Source organism: Artibeus jamaicensis, unplaced genomic scaffold (genome assembly GCF_021234435.1).
Source record: "Artibeus jamaicensis isolate MK-2021 breed Jamaican fruit bat unplaced genomic scaffold, CSHL_Jam_final scaffold_625, whole genome shotgun sequence".
In the NCBI taxonomy this organism is placed as follows: domain Eukaryota; kingdom Metazoa; phylum Chordata; class Mammalia; order Chiroptera; family Phyllostomidae; genus Artibeus; species Artibeus jamaicensis.
Window position 1 is genome coordinate 2091603 of NW_026522051.1, and position 20383 is coordinate 2111985.

The 20383-nt window shown below is 50.2% G+C and overlaps 1 protein-coding gene across 1 annotated transcript in view; it reads left to right on the forward strand.

Annotated features, from left to right (window-relative positions):
* Positions 1-644: 644 nt before the first annotated feature.
* Positions 645-20383, forward strand: part of SELP (selectin P) — a 37248-nt gene continuing 17509 nt past the window's right edge. Inside the window, exons 1-7 of the mRNA XM_053659311.1 lie at positions 645-752; positions 10197-10284; positions 11920-12306; positions 15434-15541; positions 15913-16098; positions 16603-16788; positions 19837-20022. Of these exons, the coding sequence (XP_053515286.1) occupies positions 750-752; positions 10197-10284; positions 11920-12306; positions 15434-15541; positions 15913-16098; positions 16603-16788; positions 19837-20022 (1144 nt within the window). The 5' untranslated portion in view covers positions 645-749. The remainder of the gene's footprint in view (positions 753-10196; positions 10285-11919; positions 12307-15433; positions 15542-15912; positions 16099-16602; positions 16789-19836; positions 20023-20383) is intronic.

Here is a 20383-nt window from a genome sequence, read left to right on the forward strand (position 1 = left end):
GCAGGGAGTTGCAGTCGTCTGTGTACCGGAGAGCCTCGCTCAAGCCAGGACGGGTCAAGGGCACCGGGGTCACAGAGCCCGAATCTTCACACTGTGCTGCCCCGTTTTTACTCCCGGGCACTAAGGCTTCCATTCTGACATCTATAATATAAGGAGCAGAAGTTCCTTCCTAACAATGACGTATGTCTGTTTCATATTTCATTTTAAAAATGGTTTCTGACATTTTCCCGGGCCCCCGTTGCCAGAAAACCCTCAGTGGTTTTTTCCTTTCCTACCAAATTATTTGTGTTAGTGTTTTTGGTCCCTCCCCTCAGAAGACCGCTGGAACAGAAAACATGCCCTGGGACTTCACAGTAACCAGGAAATAGACACGAGGACATTATGATAAAGACAAAGCATGTTTCCCAAATATGTGACCTTCTGTCGGGGCTCATAGCATAATCAAAAGGAACCTGACCCCTGGGGTGTGGGTACCTCCAGGCGTGAGTCACACCGGCCCTTTCTCTAGTGCAGCTCTGGTGGAAGCAGCCCCCCACCCCTTGCCGACAGCTCTTCCCCGCTGCCAGCATTGCTCTGGTCTTATCAGCGCTCTTGCTTCATGGGAAGGGCTGTGGTGAATGAATTTCTGGCAAGTGGACAGGAAATTGGTCCTCTAAACCGCCTGACCCTGTGTGCAGGCAGCAGGACTGAGACAGTATAAGAAGTCCAGGCTGGACCAGCAGCAGGACCACGGGTGCGTCGCAGAAAACATGGTAAGTTTGAGTCTCTCTCCTCTGGGAAGTGGTTTGGGGCTGCATGGGGTAGGAACAGGTGCAGAAAATGAGGAAGAGCAGTAGTTACATGCTTTTCGAGGACTAGCCCTGTAGAGTCAGCAAGCGTTTCTGCTGTTGTTCTGACCTTGCCAGCTGAGGTTGTTTGCATGTTATGATGAAGCCGTGATGCTGTCCAATTCACCTATGCTGGTGCTGTCCGACTTAGCGCTGTCTGTTTTTCTGGATTTCTGTCCTCTGGCTGCCACCAGGGCTCGCAGGTACTCTCCTGGAGCAGATCTGGACACCCTGACCCCCTTCTCCAGGGACGCTCTTCTCTCTGGGTCGAATGCCAGTCTGAGCAAGAGCCTGGGACAAGCCTACAGTGGATGGGCTCTTCTCCCCAGCCCTCTTATTTCTTTCCTGAGCCCCAGGCGTCGGCTGGGACTGGTGTAGAGTACCCACGTGGTTTCCATTTCTGCCCTAAGTCTCCGTCCTGTCTGTGACTCAGTCTCCTCATCTGTAAAATTATGAAATGGCCTTCTTCTTCACAGTGCCGTTGCGGGTGTGAGATGAGATTGCTCCAAGAGCGCTGGGCTCTGAGGCTGGAACTCCAATACTGATTGGTAGATGTTGGCTATCATTGTTATGAAAAGGAGAAAGTTTTCGGGTTTAGTGAGGTGTGGGGTCCAGGGAAGATCCGAGGAAAAAGGCATTCATGAACTCGTTAACAAAATCCTAGGATTACTTTTGTCTTATCTTCTGTGAACCATACTTCTCGTGACCTGGTCAGCTTAAGTGAATGAACAGTCATTCTTCTCTTCCTTCTTTTCTCTTTGGGATTTTCCTTTACCTCAGGGGTGTTAAAATATTAAATCTTGGAGTTCTTTGAGATTCTTTTTGTTTTTAAGATTCTATTTATTTATTTTTAGAGAGAGGAGAAGGGAAGGAGAAAGAGAGGGGAGAAACAGCAATGTGTGGCTGCCTCTTGCACGCCCCCTACTGGGAACCTGGCCTGCAACCCAGGCATGTGCTCTGACTGGGAATCGAACCAGCAACCCTTTGATTCGAAAGCCTGCTCTCAATCCACTGAACTACATCAGCCATGGTAGAGTTCCTTGAGATTCTGATAAAAGAAATACTCTCTCCAGATTAAAAATGAAAATATCCACATAAACACCAAGCTTCATGGAAAATTGTCGGGGGTCCCCAATCTCCACAAAGGACCCAGGGTTAGGGCCCCACCCTACCACCCTCTATGTTTTATACTCAGAAGCTCCTTGTGGCTTCCTCAACAGAAACTGGAACTGCAATGAAGTGCTAAGCACCCCCGTCCTGGAATTGGCTTAAATATTCCAAAGATAAGACCTCTTCCTTTGCCCTTGAACACATTTACCTTTCAGGAAGCTCAAACCCTGTGTGTAATTTGGCTTCAAGTTCAGAGTGGTTTCCATTGACCTCCTTGACCTGAGGAAGGAGGTCAAGGGTTATCATTGCAGTGTCTGCACAGTCAGGTGAGCTCAGTGGGGCAGCTCTTGATTGGAAACTCACAGTAAAACAATGCCAAAGTTAGTCAAGGTTCTAGGGGGCTGAGGAGCAGGTCTGGATGCTCTTCCATTCATATCTTCCACCATCGTACGTCTGTGGCTTCTAGATCTTACTCTTCTTTCCGTTACTTGTTTTTCCCAAAGGGCAACTAAATGGTACACGCTATCCTGGGCTGCCTGCTGGCTCTCAGAGCGTCCAGCATCAGAGTTCTGTAAGTGGAAGCTTCATAGTCACACCCTCGGAGATCAGAATGACTTACTATGTGAAAGGTGGCGCTGAGAAATGACCTGGGACCTCACCCTAGAGGGTGGGCACGGGACAGTTTATCCATGACACTCGCCCCATTGTCTTCTACATGTCTAACTTCTCTGACTGAAAAGCAAAATGGAATTGTATTTATTTTTATTTTTTTAATTTACTTTTTTATTGATTATGCTGTTACAGTTGTTCTATTCCCCCCCCTTCATTCCCCTCCACCCTACCCCCCCTGAGGTATCCATCCCCTTCCCCCCATCCCCACCATTACCCCCCTTTAGTTTATGACTATGTGTCTCAAGTTCTTTAGATTCTATATTGCCCATACTATTCTTGCCCCCCATCTATTTTCTATCTACTGTCTATGCTACTTATTTTCTGTACCTTCTCCCCCCTTCTCCTCCTCCCACTCCCCTGTTGCTAACCCTCCTTGAGATCTTCATTTCTATGTTTCCACTCCTGATCTAGCTGTCCTTTTAGTTTGCTTTCGTTTTAGGTGTGGTTGTTCATAACTGTGAGTTTGCTGTCCTTTCACTGTTCATGTTTTTTTTTAACTTCTTTTTCTTAGATAAGTCCCTTTAACATTTCATATAATAAGGGCTTGGTGATGATGAACTCCTTGAATTTGATCTTATCTGAGAAGCACTTTATCTGTCCTTCCATTCTAAATGAAAGTTTTGCTGGATAGAGCAATCTTGGTTGTAGGTCTTTGAATTTCATGACTTGGAATACCTCTTTCCAGCCCCTTCTTGCCTGTAAGGTCTCTTTTGAGAAATCCGCTGACAGTCTGATGGGGACTCCTTTGTAGGTGACTGTCCCCTTATCTCTTTCTGCTTCTAGGATTCTTTCCTTCATTTTAATCTTGGCTAATGTAATGATGATGTGCCTTGGTGTGTTCCTTCTTGGGTCCAACTTCTTTGGGACTCTCTGAGCTTCCTGGATTTCCTGGAAGTCTATTTCCTTTGCCAGATTGGGGAAATTCTCCTTTATTATTTGTTCAAATAAGTTTTCCACTGGTGGCTGTTCCTTTCCCCCTTCTGGTACCCCTATAATTTGGATGTTGGAGTGTTTAAAGATGTCCTGGAGGTTCCTAAGACTCTCCTCATTTTTTTTTGAATTCTTGCTTCTTCACTCTTTTCTGTTTGGCCATTATTTGCTTTCTTCTGGTCCACTCCAGTTTCCTTTTCATCGCTATTGATTTCCTGTGTAATTCCATTCATTTCATTTAGTTTCGCCTTCATATGTATATCTAATTTGTGGCTATAATCAACCAGTTCTGTGAGGATCCTGATCACCAGTGTTTTAAACTGTGCATCTGAGAGTTTTGCTATTTCTTCATCGCTTAGATTTATAGGCTCTGGGGCTTTGAGATCTTCTTGAGCCATTTTTGGTCTGTTTGCGCCCGTTAATTATGAGAAGTGGCACCTTGGACTCCCAGGTCGCTGGGTTGTGACGCTGTATGTGGGGGTGTGGTCAGAGCGGGGAAATGGCGGCCCCCTTTGCTGTTTCTCGCCGCTGGGTGAGGAGCAGCGCCTTAGGTGGTTCACCGGGGCAGGGCCACTTAAGTCGCTGGATTATGACGCTGTATGTGGAGGCGGGGTCAGAGCGGGGAAATGGCGGAGCCCTCAGCAGCTGCTTGCCGCTGGGGCTGCTGGCTCTCGTCCAATCGCCCACTCCCTCGCTTGTCTATCCACGCACGGATGCGAGACCACAGTCAACCCGCAGCCCTGCTCCCTCGCCATTTCTCCGCGGTCGCTCGCTGAGTTGCCCACCAGGTCCAACCCTGTGCCTGGATTCCGGCGCCAGAGTCCGTCTGACGGAGTTTTCCTGTGCTACCCTGCTCTGCCAGCTGCTGGTTTCGCTCCTCTTACTGGTCAGACTGAAGAATTTGTTGTTATCAGACTTCTGAAAAGTTCAATTTTCTGTGTTCTGGCTGCGTTTTCTGTTGCTATTATTTAGTTGTCTCTAAACTTGGTTGTGTGAGGAAGCACAGCGTGGAGACCTATGCCTCCATCTTGGCGGAAGTCCGCAAAATGGAATTTTATAACATCAAGTACAAAACAAATCATTTGTATGTGTGGGGAGATAGCTCAGCCATTATGCAATGGACTTTCACAAAGTGTGTTAGGTATGTTACTTTATAGTTAATGCTAGTATTTCACCCTAAGTAATGGTGACCAGCTGTCTAATTTAAATGCATGTTTTGATTCTTAGTGTTGATATCCTGGGTTTCCTCCTGTTCCTACTTATTTACTGTTCAGCATAGAGACCTCTTGTTTTCGCCGTTTCATTTTCTGTTTTGAAGCTGGGGCCACTAGTATCTGTGCTACCCAGACACTTAAGAGAAATAATACATCGGCTATACAGCCTTGTGAAATCAGGATGCTGCCACCAAGGCACACAGTTCTGCCTCCTGAGCACTAGCACGCCAGCCTCCCCCTTTGCACACCCACGGGCCCCAGCCCGCACCGGGCCCTCTCTAACTCTCCCTGAGACTGTTACTGCAGCCTCCCCTTTCTACAGCTCAGCCTCCCTGCTTCTAATTCCTCAGAAACCCCATTGCTACGTGCATCTGCTCAGGATCTTCTCTGCTCCAAACCCTGGCATTTGGGTTCCTTCTGCGACTCTCATTTCAGACTCACAAGACCTGGCCCCAGCCTACCTGTTCAGTGACCCTCCAGGACCTTCCAATTCCAACAGCCATCAGACCGCATCATTAGCCCACTGCCCCCACCTTCTTCCACTTCCTTCCACCTCCATCTTCTCATTGCACCTAGAACAAGATCTCATCCCCCTGTTTTGGTGCCCGGAGGGACATGTCACCAGCTTCATGTCATAACCTCCTCCCCCTCGTCCACTCCATTCTGGCCACATTGTCTTCCTGTTCTCTCAACACTTCACATTCAGCTTCCATCTTGAAGCCTTCAGACTTGCTTTTCCTTTTTTCTTCAATGTTCTTTCTCCTGCTTCCTACTGGCTGGTTTCCTCTGGTCAGTCTGCATCACGTCCATGGCCCTGACCATCCTGTCTAATGTAGCCACCAGCCATCCTACCACACATCCCCACCTTCACTCCCCACCTGCAATGCACAGCTGTCTTCTATTTTTCATGTCTACACATTTACCGCCGTGTGTATTTCTGGGGTTTGTTTCACAGTCTGTCTTCCTCGGCACACTGTACACCCCACTGGGAATGGGAATGAGAGAGTGAGTCCTGCGTCTCTGTCCTTTCGCAAGGGATAGGAGCCGTTGCGTCTCATGCTTCTCTCACACTCAAAGAGGATGAGACAGTGCCGGGAACATAATCTTCTTCACAGCCTTCTTAAACTCATCTACCTAATCACAATACACTTTTAAATTTGATACAATCCCTGCTTTAAACCACAATGTACTTAGTTATAATCATCACACATTTTCCTAGTCAGTATATACGACTACCTTGCTTTCAGTCATTTCCCTACCATTATCCTCCCTCCCTCCCTCCCTCCCTCCCTCCCTCCCTCCCTCCCTCCCTCCCTCCCTCCCTTCCTTCCTTCCTCCATAAGATATTCATGAAGCATCAGGCACCTGCTCTTCTGCTCTGGCTGGGATGCAGACCTGAGTAAGTCCAAGTCCCGGCCCATGGGGAGCCTCCGCCAGCAGCCCTCCCAAGCTACTTTCTCAGATGTTTGCTCTGCGTTTGGAATGCAGGCCTCACGTTCAGGAGGGGAGTCAGGGATGAAGATGCTGATAGGGAGCCACCGGCAAATGATGACCATAAGGAGGCCCCGGGAAAACAGCTCAGTGATACGAGAACTGGGTCATGGAGACAGGACCCCAGAGGAATCTTTGTCTCTGCAAATGAAGGTGGGGAGTTGAGGCAAATTCAGGAGAAACTCGGAAAAGTTGCTTAAGAGAGCAGAGGAGAATTGAAAGAAGAACCAAGGGAAGGATTTTAAGCAAAAGGAAGTAGTCGGTAGTATTTACTGCTGCAGAACAGTAGAAGGAGATAAGGGTGGATGTCTTCACTGGGTTTGGTCATTTGGATGCCGGGCGTGAAGTCAGCAAGAGCAGTTTTGCAGGCTGCTGCAGCAGGGGCTGGAGAGCAGAGGGAAGGTGAGGAAGTTGAGAAAGCTGAGCTGTAGACAAGACGAGACATTGGGCAATGACTGGGCAGAAGACAAAGGGTCTTGGGAGGGACATTGCTCCATTCTGCTTCTAAAAGTGCAAAGCTGTGGCCTACGGTGCAGATAGAATAGAGTCTCCTTGCCTGGCGGCATTCCTGCCAACTCTGTAAGGGGCCTGGACGCTGGCGATGGGAACCCCTGCTGGCCTCCGTCACCTCTTCCTCTGCAAAGTGAGGCCTGGGAAAAATTACATGCTCCCTCTGCTTTCTCTCTGCACTGCACCCCTGCACCCCACCCCTGCACCCCACCATTATTTTCAGTTCTTTGGAGAAGTAAAACTAAAGGTGGCCCCTGAGCAAAGCAGCCTTAATGATGGTCACACAGCACAGGATGTTATTCTAGGGACCCAGTCTCGGGTTCCTTCCCAGTAATGCCCAGTTTGAAGTGCGCAGCCAGAGATCATTAAAGCAGAAATTAGCAGAACCCGAGGCCACTTTGCCTCAAGATTTCCTCTTGTTGCCACACTCGACTTGCTTTGTAGAAAAAGGACAGTGTCTTGAACTCTTCAGTAACTGAGAACTGGCGCTGTCCTGGCAATGCTGCCATAGACAGAGCAGGTATGAGGATGCCTGTGCACCCCAGGGAAGTTTCACAGGAAGTTATCACTCAGAGGAAGACTTTTAAGCACCATTCACCTTCTGCTCCCACGCACAAAACCCTTGCCAGTTGCCAATGAGTCAAGGTGCTGCCTTACGGTTAACACAGAGATTTGAACTTGGGGTCCATTAAACATGGATGGACCTAGTGGGCCCATGAACCCTCTGAAATCATCTTCAAAAACTGTGTGTATTATTTTTTAAAGAATCCTAACTACGGCTTTGATCAGACTTTCAGAGGAGTTCATGAGCTCTGTGAGGATAAGAATCACTGCGTTAGCCCAACATACAATATGTTCAGGTGAGCGAGCATGAATAAGGCATCCGAACCCACAGAGTCTCAGTGATGGGCAGAGGTGGCGGCCCCACCTTGAGCATCCCTGGTCCAAAGACCTGCTGTAGAATTCAGGAGAAAGGCCAAATTGATTTGGCAGTGATCTCCTCTGTCTCTGGCAACTCCCCTCTCAAATAACCTTGGAGAGGCGACTGTCGGTATTTGGTGACTTTGAAAAATGGAGACGTGTGGTCAGATTAAGGCAGGGAGGGGGACACAGTGACTTGCACTTCCCTTTCCTGGAAGTTGTGCCTTGACCAGAAGTGCTTCCCAGGCCTCTAAACTCTTAAAACGTTTCAAACCAGCTCTCTCCTTGACACTTCCCAGTGGAGAAGGTTCAATTTTCTGAGACCATGTCTCTGTGTGTGAAATTTTTCCTTTTTGATTGTATCAGTGTGGCAATTACTTTTAGTAAATAATCAGTTAAATAGCATAAACATACTACACATCTTGATGCATAACCTAAACTTTTATATTTAAAATGCAACTGAAGATGAATCTAAATGAGAAGAGGGGCTTCCCCCCTCTTTGTTCATGTAATGGTGCGTGAATATTAATTATCAATACAAGCAGACAAATTCAACATCAACCCTATTCTGGTATTTCATTTTTAAGATTTAAACGTTGAGAAACCTCATTCACATGAAGAAGCAAAGGGAAAGAGAAGTTTTATTGTAGAAATGTCAATTCTTTGAACTCCTTCCCAGCTATATGCCCAAAGTTACATAGTGATTTATCATCAACTCCGAATCTGTGCTTTAGCATCTGACAGCTTAATTGGTCCTCCCTCCAAGTTGATGAAAGGGGAGAAATGGAAGCCACTAGACCTGGAAAGGATTTGTCACAAGGTCACTTGAAGCACTCAGGTCCCAACGCCTGTACCAATATTGTGGATTGTCTCTGTCTGGCACAGGAGTGTGTTTGTCTTATAGATGGGGGCTGGGTGGCAAGACCCCATAATAAATAAGAGTCAGAGGAGTAGAAGGTGAGACTTCTCTTATGAAATGGAAGAATGGCATGACCTTAGGCAGACTGGTTTCAGGAAAGCATGCTTTCGGAAATTGGAAATCTGAATGTGTGTTTCTCCAATTCTTGCTTGAATGTGCCCCTTGGGAAGGCAGCCTCATCCTGGTTTGGGGATTTCTGGTTTGGCACCTGGCGTGGTACTTGGTGGGTACTGAACAGAAATGCGCTGCTAAGACTAGGCAGTGGTACAACACAGTCCAGAGAGCACTCGGTGAGATCGAGTTCCCAGGCGGGATTATCGGCATGCTTCCTGTGCACACAGCCAGCCCTGTAAACCGTACTGTGATGACACTCCTCCCAGTGTTTGGCCATAGGTCCTCCCGAGGCCAGCCAGCTAATGCCCTTGCCCACAAGGACACAGTGTGCCTCCTTGTCAAGGGCAATATTGGGGAACTCCCAGATGGAGAAGTACCAGGCTTCTCATACAGTGGCAACCCCACTATCTGGGAGACTTGCAGTGATTTATGTCCGCCCACTCTCCGGTCAGGCTGTGGTCAACAGTGCGTGTGCACCCCACACCCCAACCCCATGCACCTTACATTGTCTATCACTGCAGCGTGGTCTCTGCAATTCAGGATTTCTCTATCGGAGGGGGTTTAGGTAGCCATCTGGATGGAAGAGCAAGAAAACTTCAGTTGCTGAGCCACACGCTGCTTTTATGTTGGTGGGTTTACTTTGGGCGGGGGGATTCGGAGGGGCACCCATGCCGCAGCTAGGCTTTGTCACATCACAGGCTCTGTCATCTACAACAGTGCGGCGTGGATTTGGAGGCCTGGAGGTTCATGAAGGTAAAAGAGTGAAGAGCCTTCTTGTTTCAAAGGCAGGCTCTGCTGCTGCCATTTTGAATGTGCTGTTTTAGACTCTCCAACCTTTGGTCTTTTCATGCAGGACATGAGGGGGTTGAGCAAGATAAACATTTCTAGAACTTGTTTGTCTAAAACCAATTTTCAAAATGTTAATGGCTTTGATGAGATCCCAACAGAGAGGAGCTCATGAAAAACAACACACGCTAGCGATCCGAGGAGAACACGGCATGTATGAGTGAATGGCACCTGTGCGCACACGCACGTCTACCAAACACTGAACAGCACTGCAGGCGTGTGACGAAATCCTCGAGCCGGTAGACAAAACACAGGTCAGCAAGACCCAGCACAGCACAGCGAGCGAGGCTCGACTTGTCACCTGACTTCCTGCTATCCCTGGGGATGGCATACCAGCTCTTAAAGGAAGATTATTGCATCATAATAATGACAGTGTTTTTCTGACATGCACATTACAAAATGTATCATAAAAGAAGCGTATTAGAGTCATGAAGTACAGTAATTCCTAGGTACCTATGTGTCGGGTGAATGAAGAACGACCGCTCTGGCAGGGTGTCTGGGGCGGCAGAACTTAGCAGCAGAGCAGGAAGAACCAAGACGCAGGCAGGACCGCACCTCCGTGCCGTGCTTGTGGGCTGGAACGTTTCTGGTCACGCTGACCGCACGTGAGCACTAAAAGGAAGTTTTCTTCTCTCATTTCAGGCGAGCTGCCCAGGAGCCAGCTGGAACTGGAGGCCTCTCGGAGTCTTCAGAACGGCCCGGCTTCTTTGCCTCAGTGCCCTGATCTCTGGTAACCTTTACGCTCACCCTTCCTCTGGCCACAAGTAATGAGGGTCCCTTCTCCGAGGCTGGGGAAACAAAGGCGTGGGAAAGCTGCCCTAGATTCCTGGGAGAACAAAAGGCACTGACACCGTCCTATTGCTAGAAAAGGCTTTGGGGAGAACTCCCGCCGATCTCTCCAAGGCGGCTTTACCCACCAGGCCCAGGCCTACATTAACTGTGAGGGACCCACAACAGCATCTTAATTTCTTTAACACTTACTCCAGTCTAGGTCAAAGGAAATGTTTGTAGGGTGCAATATTAACATCGTCTTCTTTAGGTGTAAAATATTGTTTTTAATAAATATTATGGAAAAAGGGGCCTATGAAGGCAAAATTACCCAGAGTCCATGAACTTTGTAATGCATCTGACACCAGAGTAAAGTCTCAGAGCAAAACAGTAGCGTAAGGAACATGTCAGGAGGGAGGGACAAGCAAAACCAACCGGCAGGCAGGCAGCAGGGGAGAGAGCTGAATAGGAAAAAGACTCTGTAAACAGGAAAGGGAGCCATTTCCAGGCCTGATTGCTTGCATTGTACACCGCTCCACATGGGGGCTGGCTCTTCTGCTTGGGCGAGCTCCCGCTGGCCCCGATGACAGTTCCTGCATCACCCTGCTCGCCCTTTACCCGTTTGAAGGGCACATTCTCTATTTCACTTGATATCATCAGCACTTCTTTAAAAGGCCTGTGTAGAACTTTGGTAGGTGAGTAAGCAGAGATGGGGGAAGTCATTTTCCAAAGAGAAACAGCCAGGAGCCACAGAATGACTGTCAGACCGCAAGCCAAGAGGTCTGATTCCTAACCTGCCTCTGCCGCAAACCTGCGGTGTTTCACTCAGCTGGTGCTCACTGAACGCCTGTTACGTACCAAGCCGTCTGCTTGGTGTCGGGAATCCAGAGCTGAGAAGGGACCCCATCAAGATTCACAATCTAGCAGGTGTGGACCATGCCGCACGGACTCGGAGACAGACGCTGCTGCACAGGAGGGCAGGAGGGAAGCGGGGGCAGAGTGGAGGTGCAGCGGGAGCCTGGAGGGAGGACCACCAGGTGTACCGAGGTGCCATGGAAGGCAGGGGCGAGAGTTTACTGGGCCCAGGTGGGGAGAGCAGCTGGGACAGCAGAAAGAACATGGGCAAAGGCATGGGCATTGGTGTTCTGTTTTGCTAAGAATACGAATGTGAGGGCGAAGAGGCGGGGCAGCAGGTGGGCTCCAGGTCACAGGTGCATCTCAGTTTCTCTGTGAAGAGCTCGCACGCGTGGACGGGAGGCAGCCCTCAGGACGTGGCAGGTGTCACTTAATTTGGACTCGGCAGATTACTGACCATGTCCCCTCCATGTATAAAAGGAAAAGGTTAGATGAATTCTAAAATCCCTTCCAATTCTAGCATTTTAAGATTCCAAATCTTCAATTCCAAGCATCCTCAGAACAGGTCACGTTCCTATTATGATAGGAACATAAAACAAATAGATTGGGCATGAAAGAGTCACCCGTGGGGGACTCATCTTCTGGCCGGAAACTCGCCTGACTCCAGGGGCCCTTACCCTCGAAGCCGCTTGTGGCTAGACACGCTAACTCTCCTGGTCCTCCCTCCCTCTCCCCTACGCAGAACTGATGAACCAGAACGGAGCAGCAGCGTGGACCTATAATTACAGCAGCAGCCCCTACTCGTGGAATTCCTCCCGTTTATTCTGCCAACGGTTCTTCACAGATTTAGTGGCCATCCAGAATAAAGACGAAATCGCTTACCTTAATGATTTCTTGCCTTACTACAAAGATTACTACTGGATCGGGATCCGGAAGATCAATAATCAATGGACCTGGGTGGGGACCAAAAAGACTCTGACCAAGGAGGCTGAGAACTGGGCCGACAATGAGCCTAACAACAAGAAGAACAACCAGGACTGCGTGGAGATTTATATCAAGAGCGCGTCGGCCCCCGGCAAGTGGAACGATGAGCCGTGCGGGAAGAGGAAGCGGGCGCTGTGCTACACAGGTACGGTCTTCTCTGCTTTGAATTTTTTTTGTTTAAAATAGAAAATGCCACCCCTGGTTCATGAGCGCAGTCACTGAGTCAGTAACATGGAGTCGCGAAGTCAGGGATGTGAAAACTGTCGACCAAGCAGCATTACTGAGCACTTAGAAGAATAGAAGGTCAGGCTTAGAGAAAACTAGACTTTCGGAACCAGAAGGGCATTTTAATATCATCTACCCCACCCTTCTCAGTTTGTAGCTGATGAAACAGGTGCTCAGGGAGTTTCAGTCTCCTAAAATGTATGCCCAGAGCTTTCTGGCACCACCATGCCCTAGAGTAAGAGGCAGTCAGTGTAAGTTAGGCATGAACTCAGCCCTACCCCGAGGAGACACAGCTGAAACTAACACCTATGGGACATCAGTATGCCCCACGCATTGTCATTAACTCATGTGTCACGAGACCATTTTGCATCAGTGGCAGCTGGTCCTTATGAGACCCTCATGGGTCACTCCCCCCATTACTCTCGTTTTGCTGAAGGAAGAAAGGTTCGGAGCCTTTAAGGAATCTGCCTGGTGTTCTAAGCTCATGATGATGAAGCCACTTTGAAACTCATGTTGATTTCAAAGCTGGTCTTTTTGAGCCACACAGGCCACCACACTCTTCGCTCTACATTCTTATGAGACAATGTGAGAACGTGACCGAGGTTCACAAGTGCTTCATAGGTTCCCTTCCATGACAACATATCTTCAGGTCTGTTGGGCTTTGGTGGGGGTTGGGAGATAAGGAAGGGAAGAGGGAACTGAAGATGAGATCCCGTGAGTATATTAGAGTCTCAGCTCTCTCAGGTCCGGACTAAGCGGACATGCACGACAGCTGGTTCTTCCCAGATCCACGTGCTCAGTGCCAGAACTGCCTCCGTCTTCCCTGTGTGGCTTCCTGGCCAGAGGAGTCCCTCCTGCCCTGTGTGGCACATGGTCACTGGGGCGGGTGTCAACGGTCCCGAGCTTCCTCCTTCATAAGTCATTTTACAGAGGCCACGTTCTCCTGTGTATGTTCTAATTTCTTTAGATTATAAACAACTCCCCCCCCCAGCAGTCTTCAACAATAGGAACAGAATACACAGTCTAGAGTATTCCTTCCACTTCCTCCTCCTCCTCACCCAAGCCTCCCCGCTGAGGGGAACCACATCCATAAATGGGTTGTCATGTAGTCAGGTGTCATTTTATAAGTAACTTATTTGTTTTTAAACAAATGAATGGCTGCTCTTTGAAGGCTGGGATGGACACCAGCAGCATATTTGCTCACGTGCCAGCTCTCCCAGACACTCCCTGCTGTGTACAGAGCTGGCCCGGTCTGACAGCTCAGCTGCCATGGCTTCCACTCCCTGACCAGCCCCCCGAAATCCATGCTGGCAAGATAGTCTTTCCCAATAAAAGGCACAGCAGTTATAGGATTGACAGGAGACTAAAAATGACTGGCATGAATGATGCCACCCCTCTAAGCTGCAAGATCAGCAGACATCACTCACTGGCACCTTTTTCCCTCAGCACAGTTGGCCCCTGCCCCCCCGCCCCCACTAGCATGGATCAGCATTTTGCCATCCAAGTGGGAAAAGTATAGAGAACCATCAGCTCTTTGTAGGAGACAGATGAGAAATTATATATATATATATACTGCAACGAGAAATAAAGTTGGAATAATTCCGTAAGTGTCAGGATTTGTTAGGTCTCAGCATTGGCTTTAAAAAAAAAAAAAGATTTACTCATTGCATCATCATTCATTTCTTTCCCGGAGATCCCAAAGAATAGACAAGTTACTAATAGGACCAAAACCCTGAAAAGGAGTAGAGTCCCGAACACGGGCTGTTTTCTTATTCCTGGGGTTCTGAGGTCCTGGGGAAGTCACAGTCAGAACATGGACCGCGTGCTCTGAGAGCACAGGGCAGGCAGGCAGTGCTCCTGCAAGGCGCCGGGGGGTCAGAGTGCACAGGATGGACAATGGGGCCCCAGCCTCTGTCTACCAGCTACTGCTGCCTCCTGCATTGTCTCTACTGTGGACCCTTCCCAGGACTTCACAGCAGCTTCCCCAAACTCTCTGATTGCCATGGGCACTTCTGCAGAGCCTTGCACATGTTGTAGAGACTCACAGCATCTCAGAGTTGAGAGGAAACAGAGAAGTCATCGAGTATAGTCCTCTATGTGACCTAGGGATTTCTTCTCATAATAGGAGCCAGAAATGGGCCCAATGTATGGCCAGGGCTTAGTGAACAGGAAACACCCCCAGAAAACAGTCCAGCCACAGACCTCACGCCAGCTATCAGTGCCAATGAAGACATTCTCAGCACTCAGATAGCATCAGTTCTAACACCCGCCCTCCCCCTACCGCAGAGTGCGCGCAGCCTCAAAGCGTCTCCTGCAGGGAAGGAACGCTGGCCCATTACCCAGTGGCACAGACTCAGCGAGGAGGGCCGGGCAGCGCACTCAGGCTCTGCACTGTCTAAGCCTGGCCTGTTTAGACCTTTGAAACATCTTCTCACAAAACCAGTTGTCCTTTACCAAGAGCAGGTCTTAAAACTCTCACTTGGCCCTCTGCTCCTCTACCCTGGGGCATTGGGCACAGATCTGAAACAGACTGAAGGCGGAAGGGTTTGGGCCCTGACACTGGGCAGGTCGGGCTCCGTGCAGGAACTCACCTGAGGTCACGGCAAGGTCACGAGTAGGCAGTCGAGCCAGGGTTGTGATTGTGTGTGTGTGTCTGTCTGTCTGTGACCCCCAGCCTTCGCACCGTGGCATCTGCCATAGGGTGTCTGGAATAATAACCGCTGTGCACAGTCTTGGTTGAAAAGGCACAGCCTATTTGGTACCACGCAGAGGACTTCCTGTCTGCACTTCTCCCCAGGGCTCTGCTTGTCCCTCTGTGTCCACACCCAGTAGTCCCTCCCTAGGCAACACAAAAGCAGCTTGAATGGAGGCCAGGTGAAGCCCTTCACGGGGGACAGGACTGGCTCCCCCAACGACCCTGAGGCTTGGTGTCATTTCCCTAACTCAGCCTCAGCCGAGAGGGGCTGAGCCCCTGGCTTGGAGCAAGAACCCACTCCCCTCCGCACGTGCTGGGAAAGCCCAGCTCTGACCCCTCTGCACCCACGCAGCCTCCTGCCAGGACGCATCCTGCAGCAGACAAGGGGAGTGCATCGAGACCATCGGGAACTACACCTGCTCCTGCCACCCCGGCTTCTACGGACCAGACTGTGAATATGGTGAGGCCGCCGCTCTACTGATACCTGGCCCTGGAGCTGTGCTTTCTCTACCGCCCGGCCCTCTGCCCTGCTCAGGTGTCCCTAGACATGCGCTCGGGCCTAAAACCACTCTATTCCCAGGGAGAACATTTGCTATACAATCTCAAGAGATAAAGGGGGAAATGTAAAGGCAGCAAAGCTAGGCAGATATTATACCAGTGAAAGAATGGGTGTTTCCCAAGATGCACCTCCTACAAGGGAACAGAGAGGACCAGGTGGGGTGAGAAGCCTAGAGGGACAGGGTTAAGAGAGTTATTCAATAGTTGCAGCTTCCAGCAAAGCTGACCTTGCCTTTAAGCCTGCAATGAAAAGGTCCTTATCTTGTCTTGCAGTCAGGGAGTGCGGGGCCCTGGAGCTCCCTCAGCGTGTGCTCATGAACTGCAGCCACCCTCTGGGAGACTTCTCCTTCAACTCACGGTGCAGCTTCCACTGCGCCGAAGGGTACACCGTGGATGGAGCCCGCGAGCTGGAGTGTTTGGCTTCTGGAAACTGGTCGAATAAGCCCCCGAACTGTGTAGGTATGTAGATCCTATGCCTTCCGCCTTCACCAACAACTTGAACTTCAGAGGGGGGAAGGAGCTTTGCGGGTTAAGTAGAATGGCTAATAATGAGGACCTACAACCAGGAGGAATTCTGGTTATTGCTATTGCCCATCAGCCAGAGTGACATGAGTCTTGGTTTTCATGGTGTTTTGTCCCCGTAGAGTGAGATAATCAGCTTCAGACTTGATTCTCAGGCAAAAACACTGCAAAGGGTCCTCCCTCCCTTTGTTGATTATGAAATGAACAGAGTCCAGTAAAGAGGACTTGGGGCTGAATATTATTAATTTGATCGTTTGGCCTTGCTGCTCTAGCAATGAAAAACAAGGGTGCTTGGATCTTTCCCAACAGCTAACAAAAATACCTCCTGAGCCACCAAGCCCATCGCCCTGCCTGTCCCTTTGGGAAGGCACCTGGCTACTGCAGACTCCTCGGCTTCCCAGGTGCTCACACCACGGCCTGTGCTTGTTTGCTTGTTTCCAGCCACCCCGTGCCCAGCCCTGCGGCCCCCCGAGCGAGGCAGCATGCGCTGCCAGCACTCTGCAGACACGCACCCCCGCCAGTCCAGCTGCAGCTTCAGCTGCGAAGAGGGATCCGTCTTAGTTGGGCCCGAGCTGGTGCAGTGCACAGCCTCAGGGGTGTGGACGGCCTCGCCCCCTGTGTGCAGAGGTGAGTTACAGGCAGCGGGGCACACACGACGTCACACCCAGCGCCGGCTGGGGGTACGGGCGACCCTGGCCGGCTCTAGAGAAGTGGGCGCACATGGCCACAGCCTGACTGTCCTTCCACCTCCCCCTCATCATGTGACTACAGCCAGGGGCAGGAACAGAGCACTGGGCTCTAGAAAACTAAGAGGCTGATTTTACTAGAAATATAACTTTAAAAAATCTTCCCTTCCCCCAAACTCACAGCCCTCAGGTAGGGTCAGCGTGATCTCATTCATAGATTTCGCATGAGTGGGGAATAGGTCGCATCCACACCTGTAGACAGACACCAGAAGGCCTCCTGGGACAGGTGTGTAAAGGTAGAGGGAAGACAGAATGTTGGAGTCTGTGATTTTTAAGAGGTTTGGGTCACCCTGCAGCCTGGTATTCTGCATCCGGACCAACAACATTGGGCTCTCCTAACCCTCACAGCCTCCTACCCTGCCAGCCTTCCCTCGAGATGCCTCTGTGCGGCTCTCCAGCTGTGGGCGTGGTCTTTCTCCCTCCTCAGACCTCTCTCTCTGTCCTTGGGCGTTCTCTCCAGCTACGCAATGTCAGCTCCTGGAGACCCCAACAAGGGAACCGAGGGTGGTGCTCATGCCTGGGCTGCCTTTCCACATGGTTCCAGCTGTAAATTCAAGTGTGACCTGGCTATCCAGAGAGGGGCTGGCACACACTTTGGGGCACTGGCCCCGGCCAGTGGACCGCACCGTTGCCAGCCCGTGAGGGTGGGATGTTCCTCCGGCAGCCCCAGTACACCCGGGAGGGAATCACGGCACAGTGGGAGGGTCGGCTCCTCAAGGCTCTGATCTGGGCGAGCTGCTCCACCTCCGGGAGGCATGGTTTTCTCACCCATGAAACGCGCTAAGAATTGCAAGGGGCTTTTGTGAGGGTGAAGTATATAAAGTGCACACCATTAAATGGTGTGTATGAAGTGCCTCGCACAGAGTTGAGAGCTCGGTCAACCTTGGCCTCCACCTCTTTTTCTCCCTCTGGCCCTGCTGGCATATCCAGGGGACAATGTCCGGTGCTTGACAGGGAGTCAGAGCAGTGGCTATTGGACCCCCCCAAAAGAGGAGAATACTCATTGTAGCCCTTGAAGGTGGCCTGTGGCGGAGGAACAAAGGCACACTGCATTGAAAGAGGCTGCGATGTAATGCCAGGCAGTTAACTAATACCACAGAGCGGAGTTCTGTGCAAGAGCCCCACACCCTGCCCTCCATTTACAAGGCAGGGAGGAAGAGAGGGGCAGCTGAAAATTACAGGCTGCCTTAGTGAATGAATTCCTACGAGACCTCAGGTACAAGCCTAGCTCTGCTGCTGTCCGGGTAGGAGACTCTAGCGAAGTCATTTAAACCTGCCGAATCCCACTTTCCTTGTCTGTCCTGTGAGAGAGAAACATTAGAGCATCCTTGGTTCTCACATGTGAAAACCAGACGTCTAAGCCCAGGGTGTAAGGGTGGTTCTTTAAAAAAATAAAAAAAAATAAAAAAAAAGACCAAACCAAAAACTAGGAATAGCTGGCCTAGAGATGAAATGCTTTATCAGGGAAGAGCATGAGGAAACCAGACTTCTCAGGACAAAGGTCCTTCGGGGCTTCATTGTACTCAGGATCTCACTCATTTGGCAGCCGAAGTTGATGAGGGTGACATCCTGTATTCCAGAGACAAAGCCCCTCAGGACCACTTCATGGGAAAAGATAATACAGTGTCCACAATAAGCTAGGCTATTCCAGCTTATTCCAGAAAATCCAGCCTGTTCTATATCTGCTCTTCCATAAGTAATGCCAATACATGCTGTAAGAGCAGCTTTGCTTGCACTAGGCGCTGCAAAGCTCTGAGATACGACTAAGAGTGACCAACTCCAGGCTCCAGAAGACTATGCTCCAAGGGGCAGAATGACATGAGTGGATGAACAGTGCAGGAACAGGGGCTGTGGGAGCACAGAGGTGGGAGTGTGGTTCCCACCCTTGAGTTGGGGTGGGCGGAGAAGGTTCTTAAAGAAAGTGAAGTCTAAGTTGAGACTAGATGTGGGGGGCTCTACCTGGATGAGAATAAGTTTGCCAAGATGTGATCTGCTTGGGGAGGAGTGGTGGGCGATCTCTCAAAGGAGAAGGGCCAAGAGCCTTTTCCTCAATGGGCTTTTATTGGGTTCATTTTGCCATAGGAATACAGGTAAAGTTCATCAATCATTGTCAGGCAATAAGGATCAAATAACAGATAACATACAAAGAACTCTGAGGGCTTATTCTGAGTCAGGGTCTGTTAGCTACTGGGCCACAAAACTTTGGGAAACAAACTCATTTCCTGCGTGGACCCTTATCAGAAAACTGAGAGCATTCTTAGCAAAGAAGGTTTCACAGGATTTTATGAATTCTTTCTTAGGTCAGATCGCCCCGGGCAACCGGCCTGTTCCTGACCAGGGCAGCACTACCCTCTGTCATTGTTTCAGGCTTAAGCCAGGCAGGGGAAGTAAGGCAGCCAAGGGATTAGGAGACTTCTTGCAGACAGATTGAGGACTCAGACTATGTCAAAGCTGAGGGGTGAGAGTTCATCACCCCCTTTTGCTATAGCCCCCCCAAGTCCTTCCCTGGGGCCCCCATGATCACGTCTGTCTTAGGTTGTCCCTCCCTAGAGGAATCTTACCCATCTTCGGGTAACCGATGGTGCATTGGGGATAAAGTAAAAGGGGCCGAGGCAACACCCCTGCCAGGGAGATAAGCTTCGTCTCCTTAGTGGCTTTTGGTCTTCCTTGCCTGCCTCACTCAGCCTTAGCCATGGTGGGGTTACAGCTTCTGAAACCAGGCAGGGCAGTTCCCAACAACTAGAAAAGCAGGTGAGTGATGCAGACAAAGGGTGGCATGGGGTGGTGGTCTAGGCAGTTTGCCTTTGGAAAAGCAAGTCTGGACATCCTGACCACATGGTTAGAAAGATGTAGCCTTTCTCAGGGGCTCCTCTGAGAAAGAACTGAGCCATCCATTGCCTAGTCTCAGACTGTGATGTTCTCCTTTCAGACGTTACCTGTGAGCCACTGGAGAGTCCCACCCATGGAAGCATGGCCTGCTCTCCATCCTCGAGAGCATTTCAGCACAACACCAGCTGCAGCTTCCACTGCGATGACGGCTTCGTGCTGAGCGGAGCCGACACAGTTCAGTGCGCTGGCATGGGACAGTGGACAGCGCCAGCCCCAGTCTGTCAAGGTACTATGACATCAAACGAAACACTCCTTCCGTGCCACTCAGCCTGTTAAAGGCATCAGCATCTGCCGTTAGCACGGGCATTCATTTATTCATCAGGCACTCATAAAGAGCCTACTGTGTGCCACGCCCTTTGTGCTGGGCACCAGGGAGGATATGGGGAGCAAAGCCCGTACTAGGCACAACGTGTTCATTACGCATGTTGATTGACACTTAGAGGGTGGGTTGGCAGGAAGGAGACAGGTAGGGAGGAAGGAGTGGGGCACTAAGAACAGCATGGGATGGTGGGGGAATCACGGACAAGGCCTGTAGTCTAGTTCCGTCACATCCTGGCAACACGTCGCTTTGGTCTCTCGGAGGCTCA